At 37.8% G+C, this 21,703-nt stretch overlaps 2 protein-coding genes across 2 annotated transcripts; one reads left to right on the plus strand and one right to left on the minus strand.

Moving 5' to 3' along the window:
• Positions 1 to 301: 301 nt before the first annotated feature.
• LOC6048861 (MKI67 FHA domain-interacting nucleolar phosphoprotein) lies at positions 302 to 1,721 on the plus strand. Its single transcript, XM_001865674.2, has 2 exons — positions 302 to 470; positions 531 to 1,721. Exons 1-2 carry the CDS (start codon positions 381 to 383, stop codon positions 1,695 to 1,697), a joined length of 1,257 nt encoding a protein of 418 aa, XP_001865709.2. The 5' UTR covers positions 302 to 380; the 3' UTR covers positions 1,698 to 1,721.
• An 8-nt stretch (positions 1,722 to 1,729) lies between these two features.
• LOC6048862 (homeobox protein Hox-A7) lies at positions 1,730 to 8,126 on the minus strand. The gene is made up of 2 exons (XM_001865675.2): positions 7,463 to 8,126; positions 1,730 to 2,090 (listed from the first exon to the last, which is right to left on the minus strand). The coding sequence occupies exons 1-2, from the start codon at positions 8,124 to 8,126 to the stop codon at positions 1,738 to 1,740; spliced, it is 1,017 nt and encodes a 338-aa protein (XP_001865710.2). The 3' UTR covers positions 1,730 to 1,737.
• Between the last annotated feature and the right edge of the window lie 13,577 nt (positions 8,127 to 21,703).

A 21,703-nucleotide genomic window follows, 5' to 3' on the forward strand; every position in this document is an offset into this window, starting at 1 on the left:
GCTCCATACAAAAATCATTTGTTTTGTATGCAAATTGTCCACGAGGGGAGGTGGGGGTTGGAGCTTTCAAAAAAGTGTCCACGTGGTTTATGGATGGTCCCCTATCGATTTTACCTATTGTTTCGAATATTTTTTTTCTCTGCGTGTAAACATGACTTTAGTACCCTATTAAAAATCTGTCACAGATATTTGCGGATTTCGTGACTGAAAAGTCTGTAAAATATAGATTATTCTGTACATCTGGCATTACTGCTCTCTCTCTCTCTCGTTCTCTCCGCACGCGGCCGAAACGTCAAAATTCAAAACCGTAAACAAACCTTGTGGTTGCAAGCAGCAAAACGTGTTGATTGTGTGCCTCCGATTACAGATTCTCCGCCACGATGCCTGCCGTAGCGAAAAAGTCCCGCCAGGCCAAGCCCAAAACCAAAACCACTCCGGCCAAGAAGCAACCGCTGGTGCTGGTCAATCGGGTAAGGTTTTCCTACTTTAATTTGAGGTTGAGATGAGAGCTAATGTGAGTTTGTTTGTAGCCCGCGAAATTCTCCCCGAAGAATCCGCCGCTGGGAGCGCCGGAACGGTACGAGAAGGGCATCCTGTTTGTGAAGCACCTGCCGCACGGGTTCTTCGAGAAGCAGCTGCGGGCGTTCTTCAGCCAGTTTGGCGATGTGACGCGGGTTCATGTGGCGCGCTCGAAGCGGACACTGCGCAGCAAGGGTTACGCGTACGTCGAGTTCCGGTACCGGGAGGTGGCCCAGATTGCGCAGGAAACGATGGACAACTATTTGATGTTTGGGAAGATTTTGAAGACGGTGCTGTTGCCGGCGAATATGCGCCGGATTCCGCGCCAGTACGAGAAGGCGTTCGACCGGGACGGGAAGGAGACGACCACTTATAAGGTTTGGTTGCGGAGGGCCGTGGCCAGACAGAATGGGCGGGTGACGAAGACGAAGGTGGTCGAGCGGAACAACCGGGCGCTGGCCAAGCTGAAGAAGGCCAAGGAGCAGTTCAAGACGATTGGCGTTGAGTACGATGTTGATGAAGTGTCGCCGGACTTTACCGCGGACCAGTTGGCCAAACCCGAGCACGACCCCGAGGAGGATGCCAAGAAGGCGAAGCGAGCCAAACGCAAGAAGGGCAACAAGAACGAGTCCGTGGACGAATCGCTGCTGGAAAAGTTGCTGCCGGAGGCAGCCAACTCCGACAACGACGAAGAAGACAGCTCCGACGATGACGGTGACCTGGAAGCGAGCTTCCTCCCGCTGGAACCGGAAGACTGGGACGAGCCGGCGAGCGGGGAGAGCGACGCTGAGGTGGAAGTTTCGGCCAGCGACAAAAAGTCTGCGCTCCAGTTTGCGGCCAAAGCGAAGGCTCGGCTGGACAAGGAGAAGACCAAGAAGAAGCGCGCACCGGAAGAGGACTCCTCTCCGGTGAAGGCGGCTCCGGCGAGCAAGAAGGCAAAGGCGGAGGTGGAAAGCAGTCCCGAAGTGGCGAACGACAAGAAGAAGAAAGTTAAGGGAAAGGGCAAAAAGGTGGCCGGAGGAGTGACGAAGAAGGCGGCGGCCGTCGTCGGCAAGAAGGGAAAGGTCGTCAAAGAGGCCAGCAAACCGGTCAAGGCAGCGGCCAAGGCGCTGCTTGAAGATGCTAGTGTAAAGAAGGTCAAGGGAAAGGATATCAAGAAGAAGAAGAATAAGAAATAAAAAAAAATCTTTATTAAATACAAATTAAATCCGCTTAAACTTATTTCAAACACTTTTCCTTTGACGGCGACGGCGAAGAAGCGCCAGTTTTGATGCGCTTCCACTTCATGCGGCGGTTCTGGAACCAGACCTTGACCTGGCGCTCGCTCAGGGAGAGCGCGACGGCGATTTCGTACCGGCGCAGCCGGGTCAGGTAGTTGGAGTGGGCGAACTCGGCCTCGAGGGATTTCACCTGGGACTTGGTGAAGGCGGTTCGCTCCTTCCGGTTGCTGGCGTTGTAGTTTTTGGTCGATCGCGTAGTCGGGCTTGGCTTGTTGCTGATTTGGGTTTGGTCGAGCAGGGAGGTCTGGTTACTGTCCTCAGGGGTTGTGTAGATTGGCGGTGAATTGTTTGCTGCAAAATGAAGAAAACGAAAAACATCAGAATTTTTCAAAGGACAGTCGTGTTTTGGCCGAAATTAAAATAAATTTTCAAATTTTGGCCAACACGTCCAATCAAGCTCATATTTTCAATTTGGGTTCAGTTCGCCCACCGGAACATGCCCCTGAGTGCTAAAAAAGGCATTTTTGTTAAACTCCCTTAAGTCATTCAACATCAATCGTACACAAAAATGTGCAAACTTTTTTTTGAACGCTCTTAGGTTATTATTAGGCTTAGTGATTTTTCACGCTCGAAAATAGCAAATTTCACGGGGACCTCTATTTCAAAACACCAAATTTCACGCAAATTTCGCGGAACGTGAAAAATGTTAAAATAACTCTGAAAATTTTAAGTCTAAATCACAGAAACTACTCTTTTAGTTTCGTTTTACATTATTCTTCACTAAATTAATTGAACTGCTTTTTTAATATTCGACGAATAAAGCTAAAAAGTTTTAGCTGATTTGCTTCTGTTTTATCAGTTTACATTTTTTTGAATTTCATATCAAAGCAAGATTTGACAATCTTGTCCAGCCAAAATGAATAAAATAGTTTGAATTTTCTGCGACATTCAATCCATTCAAAATATTTTTTAAGGATTTCTTCTCATTTTAAAAAGTTAATTTATCAATAGGCAAAAATACTATATTTTTTTAACTTTCACGAGAATCATCCACCCAAATAATCAAATAACGTAAAAATTAAACAGGACTCTGAAAAAAATCTGAAATGTTTTTCAAATGTGATTTCAAAGATAAAAAATACTTTTCATTTTATTTTGAGTAAAACAAAGCTTGAATCTTTTAATTTCTCTTGAAATTATTTTTCTTCTATTCCTAACATGTTTTTATAAGGTTCTTTTAGGTGCTGGGGATTTTGAAAATATACATTTCAAAAAAAATAGTATTAACAGTTTTACTACAGCGAATGAAAACAATACTAAATTTAGGTAGTTTCAAAAAAACTAAAAAATCTAAATAATTCTTCAAATAGTTCAAAGTAAGCTAATCAATTGAAATTACCTAAAGGGTTATTGAATTTTGACGATTTCGCGGACGATGTAAAATTCTTGAAATTTATCAATTTTCAGATCAGATCTGAAAATTGATAAATTTCAAGAATTTTACATCGTCCGCGAAATCGTCAAAATTCAATAACCCTTTATTAGTAATTGAACATGCAATTGCTTAATTCTACTCTAGTTCTTATGATTATTTTCATTCCTTTCCGTTTGATAATATATTTTGAGAAAAATCGTAGCAGTTTCACACAAACATAAAATTTCACGGGATTTCGCGGAAAAAGCCAAATTTTGCGGATTTCACGCTGTCCGCGAAATCGTGAAATTTCACTAACCCTAGTTATTATTGTTTTCCATCTTAAATTGTACGGGGAACTAGATAGCGATGATTTAAAATAGTTTTCAAAAAACAGGTCCAAACTACGTTTCAGTACACAAAATTTACACAAAATACATTTAATGTATCCAGATTTTTAAGCAAAGATGGCGTTACGAATGATGAACGCCCGAAATGTCAAAATCACGCAGTGGTACCAACATTAGAAAAAAAGTTTGGCTGTCATGCCATGGCACACTTTTTTGTAATGTTGGAAAAGCTGAATAAAGAATAGTGGGATGCATTTGAGAGATAATATTTAATTTTAAGCGAATCGCTTTACAGAAAAAAAGTTGAATTTTGGAATGTTGAAAATTTGGTAGGTTGAATATTACCTCTTTTTTTAGTAATATTACATTAAAAATGTGTAAAAATGCGAACCTGATGAATATTCATCAAAAATATGATGAAAATTTATCATTTTCTGGGGTACAATTAATCTTTTTTTTTTTGACACAAAATTTGTCACTATTTCCTGATGAATATTACCATCATTTTTTTCTGTGTTGTTCAATTAATGCATTCAGAAGAAAGTCTTACCCTAGTAACATTTTTAAACATACAGGTTTTATCAGGGTTCTGAAAAGCCTTTTATGGCTTCATTAAATCCTAAAATGTTACTAAGGAACGTGTCTTTTCGTCGCTTTTAGGCCACGTTGCATAAGAATGAGTAAAAGAACAAAATTGTATGTTAGAATACTTTTCAAAGATTTTAAATTAATACAAAATTTGACGAAATTTATAAGTTTCTCAAACATTATTTATAAGACAAGTGATTTTTCTCGGAAGCCACGTTATCCGGTAAATTTGCTCTGGGTCGGGAAATTTGCCCATTCCCAAGTAGTAGTGAAATTTTTCAGTAGTAATTTTACGATTTCCTTTAATATTTCAAAGTGAAGCCGCTTCGAAAGTTCGAAAAAAATGATCATCTGTCTAAAATACTCTGTATCTCATTTAATTTAACGAATTTCTGTTGCCTTTTTGAAGCCACTGAAGGAATTTTTGATCCAAATCAATTGTGCTTCGAAGTTTATATAATTTTGTGGCACAGCCATTGACGTCCTAGTTGGCAATCCTTGATTAATGACGATTTTTTCGGAAAACAAGGCAACCAGTAGTTGTTAGTTTTGCCATCGGCTCGCTTTGATCATTTTATAAGAAATTTAAAATTTCAATAGCAATAATTTGGTGCGGAGACGATGTTAGCGAGAACTGCGTGATACCTTATTTGGTATGCTATTTTTTCTCAAAGTTTTCCGAAATTTGGATTTTTTTACAAACAAACTCGCAATAAAACTGTTTGACAATTTGGCAGTTTGCTTGCATTCCCTCTAAGAAATGAAATGCCCCGATTAGTCTGATAGTACCTAGAATAAAATCAGCCTGACGAAGGCCTGTCAGGGCGTTTAATTTCTCAGCGGGTTGTTTGTTTGCCTGCATTTGTTTGCGAGTTTGGCAAACTGTCAAACACAAAAAAGTGCGTGTTTGTTTATGTCTAATAGCAACCTTTAGTGTTTTAATTTGCTACCTAGTTTGCCTTTGTTTTACTTACTGGAAGCAAAAAACACAGCTTAGAAGGTTGTTGATTTTAAGGAAATGCATTTTTTTTTTGCGAAAAAGTAAAACAGATCAATTTGTTTCACTTTTATTGCTTTTATTTCATCAATCTTAACTTATAAAATGTTCCAATTTTGTCGAAGTTCTGGCATTAGAACCTGTATTTTCAATTAGGGCAATGCAAATTTAATTTGTAAATTTTCGCTGACTCCTCCTTCAATTTTTTTCCCACAAAACTTTGCGACAAAAAAATGTGTTTCACAGCTTTAAAAAAAATCAATCTATTGTAAACTATAAAGAACACGTTGTTAAACATTTATTTTTGCATTAATAATTAAATGGAGCAATTTAAGACTTTTTGGAAATTTTGGATTTTTGAGACCAAGGAATGAAAAAAAATGAGTAAAAAAAATAGTACATTTCAATTAATTCATTGATTTTTTTGACAGCATTTTATTTGTACTCAATGATCGAGGTTTTCTATAAAATCCACGTTTTAAACACCTGAACAAAAATAACAGAAAGTCTTCCACAAATTTTTGGCCTTTTTGGCCAAATGAAACCATTACAAAAAATTTACCATTTTTTTACATTTCAGTAGCCCTAATTATAATTATTATTTTTCCAAGAATTTATATAATTCATTTAATTTAAAAACAAATAAGTTGTGATGAAAGTGAGCTATTCTCCACCAAAACCGTAAATGGATGCTCCATACAAATGTTGGTAGCTGATGATACAAAAATGGTTCTTGGGCAAAGTTGTAGGTATTGATGAGGACTATTCAGAAGAAAGGTTCACAGAAAAAATGCTAAAATTCGTTAACGAACAAAAACCGCAAATTTTGAGCCATAGCCAAAACTTTGCCGACAAGTTATGTTTTTTTGAAAACATTGCGTTTTTTTTAAATAGAAATATTAGCCAAAATACATTTTTGGCTTCAGTTTTTTTTATCTAACATATGTTTACAATCGAAAAGTACATTAATGATTTTTGGTTTAAGTGCACCGTTATCAAGACATCTTTCAAAAAAACCCGATTTAATATCACCAGAGGTGAAATAGAGTCTTTCTTACAAAATGATGAAACTCCGAGAAATATATTGGTGCAATTATTTTTTCAAAAACATAATGATACCATCCAGTGAGAATTTTACCAAAAGCTTCGAATCTTTTAAGGCTAAACCTCAAATGTAATTTTTTTTAATTTCAGAAGTACATTATTTGTCGCAAGACATTTCAATTTAATTAAGAAAAACATATTGGATTGACATTATTAGAAAAAAATAAAGGGTACTCAGTCTATAATGTTAGTCTATGATTAACTTAAAAAAGTATGTATCGCTATTGCACTTTGTCGATCAATTATGAGAAGCCAGAAAGAACACATTCACGCGCAGCGTAAAAGCGCTGGCTTTGAAGCGCTGGCGTTGAAGCGCTGGCGTTGAAGCGCTGACGTTGAAGCTTCGACTTGACGACTTGTCGAGCTTTCGAGAGAGAACGAGCCGGAACTTCGAATTTGATGTTCAGTATATGATTTTGTATAAATCCAAAAATTTAATAGGAAAAAATAGGGTAAAAATAAGGCAAAAAACACTAAAATCGCTTTATCTCTGGAAATACATTTTGGAAAAGCTTCAAATTTTGGGCCCAAACAGTTTATGGCGCATGTTTTGGAATGGCTTTTTGTTTGAAACTGAATTCTTTAAATTTGATAGTGTTATCTGTAAAATAGTCCAAAAAATACCTCCAAAAATGGCTTTGACCACATTTACTGGTCGAAAATTGTGAATCGGAAAAAAAAGTGTTCGTCTCCGACCCCACGGCTACAGATCTGGCTTTTAAAAATTGTGGGTTTTACGAGCGGTTTTCCAGTGATGGAAGACACAAATTTTTAAGAGCGGATACAGACATCGGCCATGTATTTCAGAAAAAGAGCTCTCAGAAATCAGACTTTGAGTTCCGGGTTTCGGGCCAAAATTCAATCGAAAGAACGCATCTAAACCTTCAATTTAGTAATAGGATTTTTTTCCTGGGACGAATCCTCACCATGCACGATTTTTTTTAGATTTCTGAAAAAAAGCGTTTTTCCAAAAGCAAACCTTAAACCTTTCTTTTGTAAGAAAGGCAAAAATAAATAAATAAAAAATCTTTGAAATGAAGACTAACATTTAAAGAGGGCCAAACATTCAATAATACGCCCATTTCGCTGGATTTCCAATCCATAGGTCGTGGGTTCGATTGTCATACCGGGATGATTAAATGCTTATACGAACGTGTTTGCACGTTGCATTTTAAAAATGTATGGAGAGAAAAACCACGGTAGAGGGAGGAGTTAAATATGGCCTTCTAGGAATAATACCTTTCACAGCCTTAATTTACAGTTTTCTTACCTTTTCCGATTCTCGCCATCTCCGTCTCTCCACTTTCCTCCTCCTCATCACCCTCCGCAAAACTCCCTTCTTCGTCCTCTTCCTCCTCTTGACCACACCCGTCGGCACTCCGCTCATCCGCCGATCCAACAATCCTGGTCAACACTCCACTTTGGTAACTGTCGTACAACATCCCCCCATCCTCCCCACAACCACTGTACACCGTACTGCCAGAACTGTTAAACACCGACGTCCCACGGTCAAACTGCTCAAACATAACAGGGTTTGTTAAGGCCGAAGGTTCATGCTGGTAACCGTAACCATTCACGCTATGGTTGCCGTAACCTGGGCACTCTTCCGGCAGTTGGTTGATCACTTCTTGGTAACTTTGAGGCTGAGGAGGTAAAAGATGGAACTGATCTTGCTGGAGGTGATGGCTCTCGTGCTGCTCGGGTCTCGTAATCCAACAGTTGGTGTACTCTTCCGGATGGTAACTCTTCTGCTGGGCACTGTAGATGCTGTGCAACAGCCGGTCAAAGCCTGCTTGGTGGTGATGATGATCGTAGTGCGATTCTTCGCCGTAGAGTGGCTCTCGCGAAGGGTTGTAAACACTGTGATGATGATGGTGATGGGGGTAGTTTGGGGTTCCTCCCGAGGGTACAAAGTGATCACGTGGCGACTCCATTTTGAACACTAACCAAGATCGAGCGCACAACCGATCGCGACCACGCACGTTGAGCAAATAAAGTTAGTTGCGCTTAGACTGTGCTGCGACTAGCTTAGTCAGAGTCGTCACGTAGTCGGAGGGTAAACGAGGATCAACCAATCGGCGTGCAGCGTTCAGTTGAAGAGTAGGCGTTGCCTAAACTTTGTTCCCTCTTTTTCCTCTCACGATCGCGATCATCTTGAAATCGTGCGTTGAGAGGGGTTCAAACCCGACTGTTGATGGATTAATTTAGTGCAGTTTTAATATTTCCGCACAAGTTAAGCTCAGCTCAGTTCGAACCAACTTTGCCTTACATAAGACCGGCGTACAATTTGTTATTTTAATGGTCGCTAATTATCACATTAATTGGCAATCTTTAGTTGGGCTGAAAACTCTCAAACTCGCTGAGAGGATGCGGGATACAGAAATAATGATGATGCTATTTTAACGGGAGGAAAAAAAAGTCTGAGACCAAATGGAAAGTGTCGTGGATGAGTCGGAGACAGTTTTTTAACCGCCTCGAGTTGTTTTGTTGTGATTGTTGTAACCCAAGACTGCATGCGACTGGAATAACACTCCGAATATTGATATTTTCCTGTTTGCACAGAGCACTGTTGGAGTGTGGACGTGGATATTTCGGATATTTGGGCCGGCTTTGTGACGCGTTATGACGGGTGGTAGTTCTTAGACTATTATAAGACGGAAGGGAATTGCGAGAATGTAGCAATTTGGTTTGTTACAATTTGAGCAAGTTCTGTATAATGGAATTAAGCTTTAAAAAACAAAAATATAGAAAAATGCTTCAAACTCATGTTAAGAACATGAAACAATCTTATTTTTATTATTATTATTTTTTGTTGAATGTTTAATCCAATAAACTTTGTGAATAATTAAAAAATAGTGTTTAAACACAGTTATTGAATAGTAAAGCTTGATTTTTAAAGTCCAAAAATATTTTTATTTTGAAAGATAAGAAAACTAAAAAAAAACAATTTTGGACATCGACAATAGTTCAATTGTTTAATGAGATATCGGCCATATGAATACAGTCCATACTCGACTATCAGAAGCCTCGATTTTCCGAAGGTTCGTATGGGACTTCGGATAATCGAATCACGAACAATTTTTTTTTCATATTTTTCATAATTTTTTATTTGCTAACTTTTAACATCAAATTCTAGTTTTGCGATTCCATTTTAGGTAAATTTGAATGAATGATTGCGTATTAAATTGTTTTCATTTTCATGCATTTTTTTTCAATATTTCATCACCGCCATTTTGACCGCCATCTTGGATTTAAAAAAATTAAATCACTTTAGAGTAGTTTAGAGCAGCCATGCCAGATATACAGATAAATCTGTATTTTACAGATTTTTCGATCCTAAAAATACAAAAAATCTGTATATACAGATTTTTCTAAAATGGTTATATTTGAAAGTTTCAACAATTTAGTAATTAATTTATGCTTTAATATGATTAAAAAGCCTAAATCTGTTGTTATAATTTTTAAAATGTTTTCTATGGCTTCGAATTCGACAAGATACAGATAAAATACAGATCTATTTTCAAGAAAATACAGATCTCCCACAAAATAATCTGGCAACGTTTGTTTAGAGATCATACTTAAGCTTAACAACAAAAAATAAGACAAAGAAAAAAAAATCCTGGTTCGATTATCCGAAGTTAAATGTTGCCAAGGCCTTCGGATAGTCGAGTTTGGACAGTATCGGATATGAAAATGAGATGTTATTATTTTATACATAATTTCCGGATTTTTTTCAGGGATGGTGGTTTTTTTTTTCAAAGATTCATTCTAGATTAAATTATTAATATGTTCTATCCGTAATAAAAAGTAAAGAAAAACGTAGCTTAATCCACCTTTAGGTGGTTGGTGCCTTCCTCTCATTTAAAGAGTGATTACAATCCCCTAAAGTGTCCACATGGTTTATGGATCTCCCCTAACGTAATCGCAGCACCTGAGAGGTCCTAATAAAAATAAATGACGAGTAAAAAAACAGACTTCCTACAGACTTTTTGTCAAGATTATACAGACACCGCCTTTCAGGAAAATGGCATCCCTCTACAAGGCTTTTTTCGTGGCGACCAGACGGGACCGTTTGAGGTTATGTAAATTTAGACCATTTTTTAAACTGCTTGTAATTTTAGATAGGTAAGTCAGATCTTGAAAATTCATAATTCACAAGAAAGGTCTTCTCACATGCTTTCTAAAAATATATAACATGTGAGGGTTTCATGAAAAAACCACCCTTTTTACCATTATTTTAATTTAATATGAAACAGTTTTTTTAACATAACTTTTTAAATACATGAGAAAACTGCATGAATTTAAATAGCAACTTAGGGGACGTTAAGACGGATCGATTAAAACCATTCCGGCCAAAATAGGGTGAGCCTGTGACAAGATATTCCAGTGACATTGATTTGGTACACATTTCTACATACAGCCAAACACACAGACATTTGCTCAGCTGGTGATTCTGAGTCGATATGTACAAATGAAGGTAGGTCTAGGAGGTCTAACTAAAAAGTTCGTTTTTCGAGTGATTTTATAGCCTTTCCTCAGTAAAGTGAGGAAGGCAAAAAGGGTTTAAAAGCCCAGTTTTAAATTAAATATTGCTGGGATGCAAATAATATTTTCGAAAAGCTGAGAGAATTTCCTATAATTTTCGTTTTCAGACTTTGTTGATCGAACTCAGTGTCATATTATTAGGTTTGATTTTTTATGTTGAAAACTGAATCGTTTGTGAAATTTTCTGCGCTTTCCAATTAAAATAATTTTGAAAAACTTTTTTGATGTAGCTTTATTTTGGACATTTTCAAAAGCTGGAATAAATTTTAAAATTTTTAATTAATTATGATTGAAAAATGTCTGAAAATGTCACAAAACTTTCATATTTCATAATAAAAATCGAACCAATAGTTTACGAAATATTGCAGATTGAATCACATTTTATTCACAAAATTATTGCGCCGGTACCAGACTTTGCATCAACCTAAACTCTAGCACAAAATATGCCTTTCTTTAGTCCCTCAATATCAATCAGGAATTAAATACTGAAAATAAAAAAATACGTATTTTGGGATTGTATGGAATAGCTAAGGCTAGTGATTTTTCGCGATTTCACGGAAACCGGGTAATCTGTGAAATTTGGTAAATTCCACGAAATGCCGCGACATTCGATATAATGAACTTTCAAATTGGTCTGCAGTGTATTTAAACATTTGTTTTTTTTTTAAATTCAATCAATCTGCGAGATTTTTAACAGGCATTTTGGAACTCATTTTTAAAATATTGTTCGTTACAATGTTTTACGAAAAGTTTCAGCGAAGTAATCTTTGAAGTTTAACACATTTTATGACACATGAACATTTCTTTTTCAACACACAACATTTCTAAAAGCATATTTAATAAAGAAATTCAAAACTGTAAAAAATACAACGCAAAGCAGTTTTATCTATTTTGTTTTTTTAATCTCTATAAAATTCATTTAATAACGAATAAACAAATTGCATTAACGATAAACAAATTGCACAAAACGCAAGAAAAGTAAAAAAACAGAAATTTGAGCAAAAATAGATTTTTTTTAAATTAATCTCGCTTAATTTTTTTTGTAGCAGTTTTCAAATGAACAAAAAGTTGCAACTTTATACGAAGAACAAGCCGCGCAGAGAGGGTTGAACATTTCAAATTTTGATTCAAAATTTGTAGGCCTCGTTGTTTATGGACGGTCCCTTAGAATGTGATTTTTTAATGATATTTAGCAAATTAAATTTCTAGAATCTCAGTAAATAGAAGAATAACTAAAAAATACTAAAAAAAATTCAACCAAATTTTATTAAATTAAGCTCTGTCATTTTATTAAATTAAGCAAATTGTCATAAATTGTGTATGTCAGGGGGACATATTTTGTATCCTTCACAACTGATAACTTTTTAGATCACTTTCCTGAACACAATTTATCTTAGATTTTAGAGTACTATGAAATTGCCGTGAAATTCCAATGTTTCGAAATCAGCATGCCGCGTAATTTCATTTTTTTGCCGTGAAAATCACTAGCCCTAAGAATAATTGATGATGCCAAATGGCTTTTTCTGACATAGGGTATAGGCATGGAGAAAGTTTTTTTCAAATAATAAAAAAAAATACAAATAATAGTCAATTTGCGAAAATGTAGAAAATTACCTAATATTTATTGACTTTATTTTCTTTTTATTTTGAAATTATGTTGATTTTTTTTGTAAAAAATAACTTATTCTCAAATTCTTGACAATTATTGTACGAAAAGTGTTAAGAATTTCAGAATTCAATTAGAAAAAATATGTTTTGGTAAACATATTTTTTAACAAAAATTTTCAATATTTTTTAAGTCCATCTTGAACTTAAAATTTATCATTTCAAAGTAATTAAGGGTCATACTTAATCTCGAAAATCATAAATAAGACAACTAAAAAACGATTATCCGATGATTCGTCCTTGCTTAAATTAAACTTCCGAAAATCGATTCACGAAAGAGAAAAATGATCTGATTGTATATAATTCAAGATGGTGCTCAATACGGTGGATGAACATTGAAAACATTCGTTTGGTAATCTAACCGGCAACCGAATTAGAAAATACAACGAAAACATTTTTTTTCATAATTAAATTACCCGCAGATTCTTTAATTTTAAAAATGCCAATCGAGTACAAACTATATTTAAAAGTTTCGTTTTTGTTAAATAATCATCTTTATTTTAATTTCTTGTGAGCGCTTCCGTAAAATCTATTTTGAGTTATTTGTAGTTTAAGCCTTCGATTACATTTTTCTTCAAAAATGGAAACAATGATGTCGATGTTCGGAACGTTTGCGTCGAGAATTGTTAACGATTTTGGAAACAACAATTTTACGGATTTCTTCAAACCCTGCACCTGATTTCAAAATCGAGAACAGTTTATATTTAACCTAATTTATGCACTCAAGCGCTATAAATTTCACGCCTAGCTTGTGTTGTGATTCCGAACCCGCCAACAAATCATCACTCTTCCAGGGTGTTATTTTTCCCTCTCCAAAGGGATCGGCCCTGTTTGTTTTCACTTTCCACTCACCATATCGTTAAGGACATAGCAGCAGAAAAAGGAAAAAGGAAGTGGCAAATAACTCACGTCAAGAGTGAAAGTAGGTTTTAAAAAGGAGGGTTTGCTTTCAACGGAAAACCGACACCCACCCCTGCCAAGATAAGAACGCCGAAGAAAAATAAACAAGCGTTAAGGACATCGCAGTAGGCAAGTGCGCTGCAAGCGCGCACATGTCCTTGTTCAACACACTGCACCTTGCTGACATCTCTCCACTTGAGAAACTTGTAACGCGACGGTCGGTGACAAATGGCCTACTTTGATTCCGTTACGCGCAAAGTGGCACGTGCACCCAGCTGGACTAATTTGAATGAATTGCGCGCGGTAAATTTCAAACAAACGAGAGGGTAATTAGCCTTCCTTCCGGTTGATTGCGGCTCAAGTTATTGGTTTGGTTTAGAGAAAAAAAAAGCCGTTGGGAGGAAATCCCAAACGGACCGGCAAATCATTCGCGATCATCAACGGGTTTGAGCGAGGGGGCGGCACTTTTTGAAGAGTTGGCTTCCAATCTAGCAAAGCGGATCTATTTCAAACACTTTTTCATTCATAATGTTTGCGGCCGAGAAACTTTCCCAGAATCTAGAAGGGGCAACGATTGGGACCAATTTGGAATAGATCGTCGTCGTCCAAGTCACGAAGTTGGGCAAGACCTTGACATTTTATCTTGAGCCGGACGCGATATCTGGAAATCTAATCATCTTGGGAGCATAACTGTTGAGTCAGAAGGGACACTTTTTCTCAAATAAATCTTACGCACAATTTATTGCTTGGGAAGCAAAATAAGCAGTTCACACCAACTTGGAAAGCAAAGATAAATTTGAATTTTATTGGTTTTAGTTTGTTGTTGTAATCCCTAAAATAATAATCTTGTGGAAAATTGAGGGAAAAAGCAGCAAGAAATCGAGAGGGAAGCTTGAAATAATCAAATCGCCTGCAAGTAGGCAACCAACTGAATCAAGCTACATTCACAGTGGTGAGTAAGTTTCACCAACCAGAATTTGGAAGACAATTTTTCGGACCGATTCAAACCGCAATCAAATCTAACCATTCAGAAAAAAAGATAATCCACTTGTAATTGCGTCAGATGTTCCGGGGCAAGTCGGCAAACTTCTAAAAAAAGGGGGCATCGTAAAACGTGGCACAAGAAATGCAATTTTCTGCATTTTGCCATAATCATACTTCCTCTGTTTTGCATCTCATTACTTCATTCATTCACAAGGGTTCCCCAGTTGTCCAGCTGAGGGAAAAGGTTCGTAACACGTGGTGCGATCTGACCGGAACGGAAAGTCTGGAGATGCGACCACACACGGACTCGAAGCGTGTGTTTGTGTGTGGTTCTGGGACCAGATGTGCTAGTTTTCATAGTCGGACTAGTGAGGAAAATGCGCAATTATTTAACCCGTATAGGCCTGGGTGAAATTGGAATCACTAAAATGGCCATAACTCAGCGAAAACTCAACCAATTTGCATACTTCTTTATTAGTTGGACTCGTTAGAATGTCTATTTTCCGAAAATGACCCGTAGAACCCGGAAATGTTCCGGTGGCCGGAGATATTCCGGTGGGTCACTGGGTCAAACAGAGTCAAAAATGGCCATTTTTGGGTCCCGCACTATTTTGTTAGCAGAAATCTAGGAAACAAACACATTTTTTCATGTTACGATCTTTGTTCTACCAACAGACAATACTGACCATTGATTTTGCACCACCGGGGATGTTCCGGATTGAGCGGGCAGGTTCCCTACCCCGGGGGAACCGGTCAAGGGACGGTCAGAAATAAAACTATTTCAATCATGGCAATATGGGTGTCAAAGTTCATCATTTTCAAAATTTAGCTCATCCATGATCCCCAGAACCACTATTGGATCGATCTGGCCACTTTGGGACCGGTTCCCGGTACTCCGGTGAAACCCGGAATAATGCAAATTACGGGATTATTTCTGAATAATTTTTGGCAGGGCAATATGGATGTCAAAGTTCATCAGTTTCAAAATCAAGCTCATCCATGATCCCCAGAACCACTTTTGGATCGATCTGGCCACTTTGGGACCGGTTCCCGGTACTCCGGTGAAACCCGGAATATGGCAATTTACGGGATTATTTCTGAACAATTTTTGACTGGGCAATATGGGTGTCAAAGTTCATCATTTTCCAAATCAAGCTCATCCATGATCCCCAGAACCACTTTTGGATCGATCTGGCCACTTTGGGACCGGTTCCCGGTACTCCGGTGGAACCCGGAATATGGCAATTTACGGGATTATTTCTGAATAATTTTTCATAGGCAATATGGGTGTCAAAGTTCATCATTTTCAAAACAAAGCTCATCTATGATCCCCAAAACCACTTTTGGATCGATCTGGCCACTTTGGGACCGGTTCCCGGTACTCAGGTAGAACCCGGAATATGGCAAATTACGGGATTATTTCTGAATAATTTTTGACAGGGCAATATGGATGTCAAAGTTCATCATTTTCAAAATTTAGCTCATCCATGATCCCCAGAACCACTTTTGGATCGATCTGGCCACTTTGGGACCGGTTCCCGGTACTCCGGTGGAACCCGGAATATGGCAATTTACGGGATTATTTCTGAATAATTTTTCACAGGCAATATGGGTGTCAAAGTTCATCATTTTCAAAACAAAGCTCATCCATGATCCCAAAAACCACTTTTGGATCGATCTGGCCACTTTGGGACCGGTTACCGGTAGAACCCGGAATATGGCAAATTACGGGATTATTTCTGAATAATTTTTGACAGGGCAATATGGATGTCAAAGTTCATCATTTTCAAAATTTAGCTCATCCATGATCCCCAGAACCACTTTTGGATCGATCTGGCCCCTTTGGGACCGGTTCCCGGTACTCCGGTGGAACCCGGAATATGGCAATTTACGGGATTATTTCTGAATAATTTTTCACAGGCAATATGGGTGTCAAAGTTCATAATTTTCAAAACAAAGCTCATCTATGATCCCCAAAACCACTTTTGGATCGATCTGGCCACTTTGGGACCGGTTACCGGTACTCAGGTAGAACCCGGAATATGGCAAATTACGGGATTATTTCTGAATAATTTTTGAAAGGGCAATATGGATGTCAAAGTTCATCATTTTCAAAATTTAGCTCATCCATGATCCCCAGAACCACTTTTGGATCGATCTGGCCACTTTGGGACCGGTTCCCGGTACTCCGGTGGAACCCGGAATATGGCAATTTACGGGATTATTTCTGAATAATTTTTCACAGGCAATATGGGTGTCAAAGTTCATCATTTTCAAAACAAAGCTCATCTATGATCCCCAAAACCACTTTTGGATCGATCTGGCCACTTTGGGACCGGTTCCCGGTACTCAGGTAGAACCCGGAATATGGCAAATTACGGGATTATTTCTGAATAATTTTTGACAGGGCAATATGGATGTCAAAGTTCATCATTTTCCAAATCAAGCTCATCCATGATCCCCAGAACCACTTTTGGATCGATCTGGCCACTTTGGAACCGGTTCCCGGTACTCCGGTGGAACCCGGAATATGGCAATTTACGGGATTATTTCTGAATAATTTTTGGCAGGGCAATATGGATGTCAAAGTTCATCATTTTCAAAATTTAGCTCATCCATGATCCCCAGAACCACTTTTGGATCGATCTGGCCACTTTGGAACCGGTTCCCGGTACTCCGGTGGAACCCGGAATATGGCAAATTACGGGATTATTTCTGAATAATTTTTGACAGGGCAATATTGATGTCAAAGTTCATCATTTTCAAAATTTAGCTCATCCATGATCACCAAAACCACTTTTGGACCAATCTGGCCACTTTGGGACCGGTTCCCGGTACTCCGGTGAAACCCGGAATAAGGCAAATTACGGGATTATTTCTGAACAATTTTTGACTGGGCAATATGGGTGTCAAAGTTCACCATTTTCAAAATTTAGCTCATCCATGATCCTCAGAACCACTTTTGAATCGATCTGGCCACTTTGGGATCGGTTCCCGGTACTCAGGTAGAACCCGGAATATGGCAAATTACGGGATTATTTCTGAATAATTTTTGACAGGGCAATATGAATGTCAAAGTTCATCATTTTCAAAATCAAGCTCATCCATGATCCCCAGAACCACTTTTGGATCGATCTGGCCACTTTGGGACCGGTTCCCGGTACTCCGGTGGAACCCGGAATATGGCAATTTACGGGATTATTTCTGAATAATTTTTCACAGGCAATATGGGTGTCAAAGTTCATCATTTTCAAAATTTAGCTCAACCATGATCCCCAAAACCACCTTTGGACCGATCTGGCCACTTTAGAACCGGTTCCCGGTACTCCGGTGAAACCCGGAATAAGGCAAATTACGGGATTATTTCTGAATAATTTTTGACAGGGCAATATGAATGTCAAAGTTCATCATTTTCAAAATCAAGCTCATCCATGATCCCCAGAACCACTTTTGGATCGATCTGGCCACTTTGGGACCGGTTCCCGGTACTCCGGTGGAACCCGGAATGTGGCAATTTACGGGATTATTTCTGAATAATTTTTCACAGGCAATATGGGTGTCAAAGTTCATCATTTTCAAAACAAAGCTCATCTATGATCCCCAAAACCACCTTTGGACCGATCTGGTGGTTTTGGGGATCATGGATGAGCTAAATTTTGATAATGATGAACTTTGACACCCATATTGCCCTGCCAAAAATTATTCAGAAATAATCCCGTAATTTGCCATATTTCGGGTTCCACCGGAGTACCGGGAACCGGTCCCAAAGTGGCCAAATCGGTCCAAAAGTGGTTTTGGTGATCATGGATGAGCTTTGTTTTGAAAATGATGAACTTTGACACCCATATTGCCTGTGAAAAATTATTCAGAAATAATCCCGTAAATTGCCATATTCCGGGTTCCACCGGAGTACCGGGAACCGGTCCCAAAGTGGCCAGATCGATCCAAAAGTGGTTCTGGGGATCATGGTTGAGCTAAATTTTGAAAATGATGAACTTTGACACCCTTATTGTCCAGTCAAAAATTGTTCAGAAATATTCCCGTAATTTGCCTTATTCCGGGTTTCACCGGAGTACCGGGAACCGGTCCCAAAGTGGCCAGATCGATCCAAAAGTGGTTCTGGGGATCATGGATGAGCTAAATTTTGAAAATGATGAACTTTGACATCCATATTGCCCTGCCAAAAATTATTCAGAAATAATCCCGTAAATTGCCATATTCCGGGTTCCACCGGAGTACCGGGAACCGGTCCCAAAGTGGCCAGATCGATCCAAAAGTGGTTTTGGGGATCATGGATGAGCTAAATTTGATAATGATGAACTTTGACACCCATATTGCCTGTGAAAAATTATTCAGAAATAATACCGGAGTACCGGGAACCGGTCCCAAAGTGGCCAGATCGGTCCAAAAGTGGTTTTGGTGATCATGGATGAGCTTTGTTTTGAAAATGATGAACTTTGACACCCATATTGCCTGTGAAAAATTATTCAGAAATAATCCCGTAAATTGCCATATTCCGGGTTCCACCGGAGTACCGGGAACCGGTTCCAAAGTGGCCAGATCGATCCAATAGTGGTTCTGGGGATCATGGTTGAGCTAAATTTTGAAAATGATGAACTTTGACACCCATATTGCCATGATTGAAATTGTTTTATTTCTGACCGTCCCTTGACCGGTTCCCCCGGGGTAGGGAACCTGCCCGCTCAATCCGGAACATCCCCGGTGGTGCAAAATCAATGGTCAGTATTGTCTGTTGGTAGAAAAAAGATCGTAACATGAAAAAATGTGTTTTTTTTCCTAGATTTCTATTAACAAAATAGTGCGGGACCCAAAAATGGCCATTTTTGACTCTGTTTGACCCAGTGACCCACCGGAATATCTCCGGCCACCGGAACATTTCCGGGTTCTGCGGGTCATTTTCGGAAAATAGACATTCTAACGAGTCCAACTAATAAAGAAGTATGCAAATTGGTTGAGTTTTCGCTGAGTTATGGCCATTTTAGTGATTCCAATTTCACCCAGGCCTATACGGGTTAAAGCACGTGTTTGGTGAAAGTATCACTCTGAAAATTGAGGTTTTTTTTAAAAGTAGTTTAAAAATTAAAAAAATTCATAACTATTGAAAACGGTGAAATTTTATGTTTTGAGAACTGAACACGGCTGCCTTGAGCTGCTCTTATAAAGTCCAGACTCAACAATCCGAAGTCCTCGAGAGCATTTCACTTCGGATAATCAAATTTTCGGATCAAATCTGTAGATAATCGAATCATAAAAAATGAGCTCTGGAGTGGTTTAAAAAAATTTAAAGCCAAGATGGTGGCCAAAATTGACTTTGATGAATTGCTTTCCAGACTCGATTATCCGAAGCCTCGATTATCCGAAGTGTTTTTGGGACTTCGGATAATCGAACTTTTTTTTTCATGTTTGATTCGAGTTCTGCGACCACATTTAAATCAAATTTAAATACAGTCCAGACTCGATTATCCGAAGGCCTCGGAAAAATTTCACTTCGGATAATCGATATTTCGGATAATCGAATCACTAAAAAAAAAATTTTTTTTTCGATGTCTAAATTTTGATTGTCGAGCTTAGGTATGACCCCTAAACTACGCTAAAATGATTTAAAAAAATTAAATCCAAAATGGTGGCCAAAATGGCGGTGATGAAATATTGAAAAAAATAAATAAATTAATAAGCAATCAACAACTCAAATTTGACTAAAATGGGGTCGTAGAACTCAAATTTTATGTTAAAAACAAGAAAATTAAAAAATACGAAAAACATTTTTTTAGTTCGTGATTCGATTATCCGAAGTCCCATACAAACCTTCGGATGATCGAAACTTCGGATAATCGAGGCTTCGGATAATCGAGTCTGGACTGTAGTTGAATACCTTTTAAATTACAAAATTCATTTTCTCAATATTCCATCACCGCCATTTCGGAGGTGAAATGTAAGCTCAACAATCAAATCAAAAATAAATTGTTGTGAATCGATTATCCGAAGTTAAACTTCTCCAAAGCCTATTGATAATCAAGTCTGGATTGTATTGAATAATTCGATTAATTGAAGATCCTAAGAAACCTTCGAAAAATCAAGGCTTTAGATAATTGAGTCAGGACTGTAAAGCTAATCTTTTTAAGATTTTGGTACGCCATTCAAACATTGAAAAAAATCTAAATATTATTTTGACTCTTTCAAAACTGTAAGTTCATACACAAATTTCCAAACACCGGAAGCCTCATATTCAAACACCAATAAATTAATCCCAATTCCCAAACACCAGCAAACACTCGCCTCGTGACAACCCATTTCCCATTGAACTGTATCGTAAAAATCCAATCACGCTGATGATGGTGTCAAGGAGTAAACATTTGCCTTCGTCGACGACTAATTCTCATCGGCAAATAGTGAAGACAGCGAAAAAAAAAGCTAACTTTGGCCGTGCCACAAATCAAACAACTATCACAGTTAACCCTCAGCTGCATTTTCTTTTTAATTTATAAAACATTCACAGTATTGAAACTCATCTGAAAAACCTGTATCATTTTCTCTTTAAAGACGGTGGCGCCACGTTGTGGTATACAGAAAAAAAATGATGGTAATATTCATCAGGAAATGATGACAGATTTTGTGTCAAAAAAATGTGTAATATTGCATCAGGAACTGGTGAATTTTCATCAGCTTTCGGTGATTATTAATCAGGTTCACCTTTTTACACATTTTTTATGTAACTTTTTTTTCTGTGTAGCAACCGTGGTAGCAACCCTGTTTATTACACTGTAAAATTATCAACACAGAAAAAAAAGTTAAATTTTGAAAAGTTGAAAATTTGGTATGCTGAATTTTACCTCTTTTTATGTAATATTACATAAAAAATGTGTAATAATGTGAACCTGATGAAAATCATCAAAATATGATGAAAATTAATCAGTTCCTGATGCAATATTACACTTTTTTTTGACACAAAATCTGTCATAATTTCCTGATGAATATTACCATCATTTTTTTCTGTGTACCACAACGTGGCGCCAAGGCACCGAAAGGTGTCAACAGAAATGTCGGTCCAAAAGGGGTGCTGCAAAGAACTTTCACAAATTTTCGAACCACACCTAAAAGTGTATTTTTTGAGCGAAAAAAATTGTACGCTCTCATTCAAATTTGACCTTAAAAAATTAATCTCATAGAAGTGGAGTGTTATTTTCTTCCAGTGTAGCCTGTCCAATTTCCTATAAGTTTGCCTGTGACTACTTTTTGATTTGGCTTAGAGTTACAACAATATTTAAATCATGATATTCAACATTATTTAAAGAACTTACGCACTTCTAAAATATTATTCTCGAGTGCAACTGGCTCCATATACTCAAAAATTGCCTATGAGCAGTTCTCTAGGATTTCGGTCATTCGATTTTTTTTG

Source organism: Culex quinquefasciatus, chromosome 1 (assembly GCF_015732765.1).
Source record: "Culex quinquefasciatus strain JHB chromosome 1, VPISU_Cqui_1.0_pri_paternal, whole genome shotgun sequence".
NCBI classification, from domain to species: domain Eukaryota; kingdom Metazoa; phylum Arthropoda; class Insecta; order Diptera; family Culicidae; genus Culex; species Culex quinquefasciatus.

Excerpts from the sequence above, each read along its gene's own strand:
- LOC6048861 (XM_001865674.2), top strand. The coding sequence starts at position 381 with ATGCCTGCCGTAGCGAAAAAGTCCCGCCAGGCCAAGCCCAAAACCAAA. Across the intron at positions 471-530 it reads CGCTGGTGCTGGTCAATCGG|CCCGCGAAATTCTCCCCGAA; the intron begins GTAAGGTTTTCC and ends GTTTGTTTGTAG.
- LOC6048862 (XM_001865675.2), bottom strand. The coding sequence starts at position 8,126 with ATGGAGTCGCCACGTGATCACTTTGTACCCTCGGGAGGAACCCCAAAC. Across the intron at positions 2,091-7,462 it reads GATGGCGAGAATCGGAAAAG|CAAACAATTCACCGCCAATC; the intron begins GTAAGAAAACTG and ends TTCATTTTGCAG.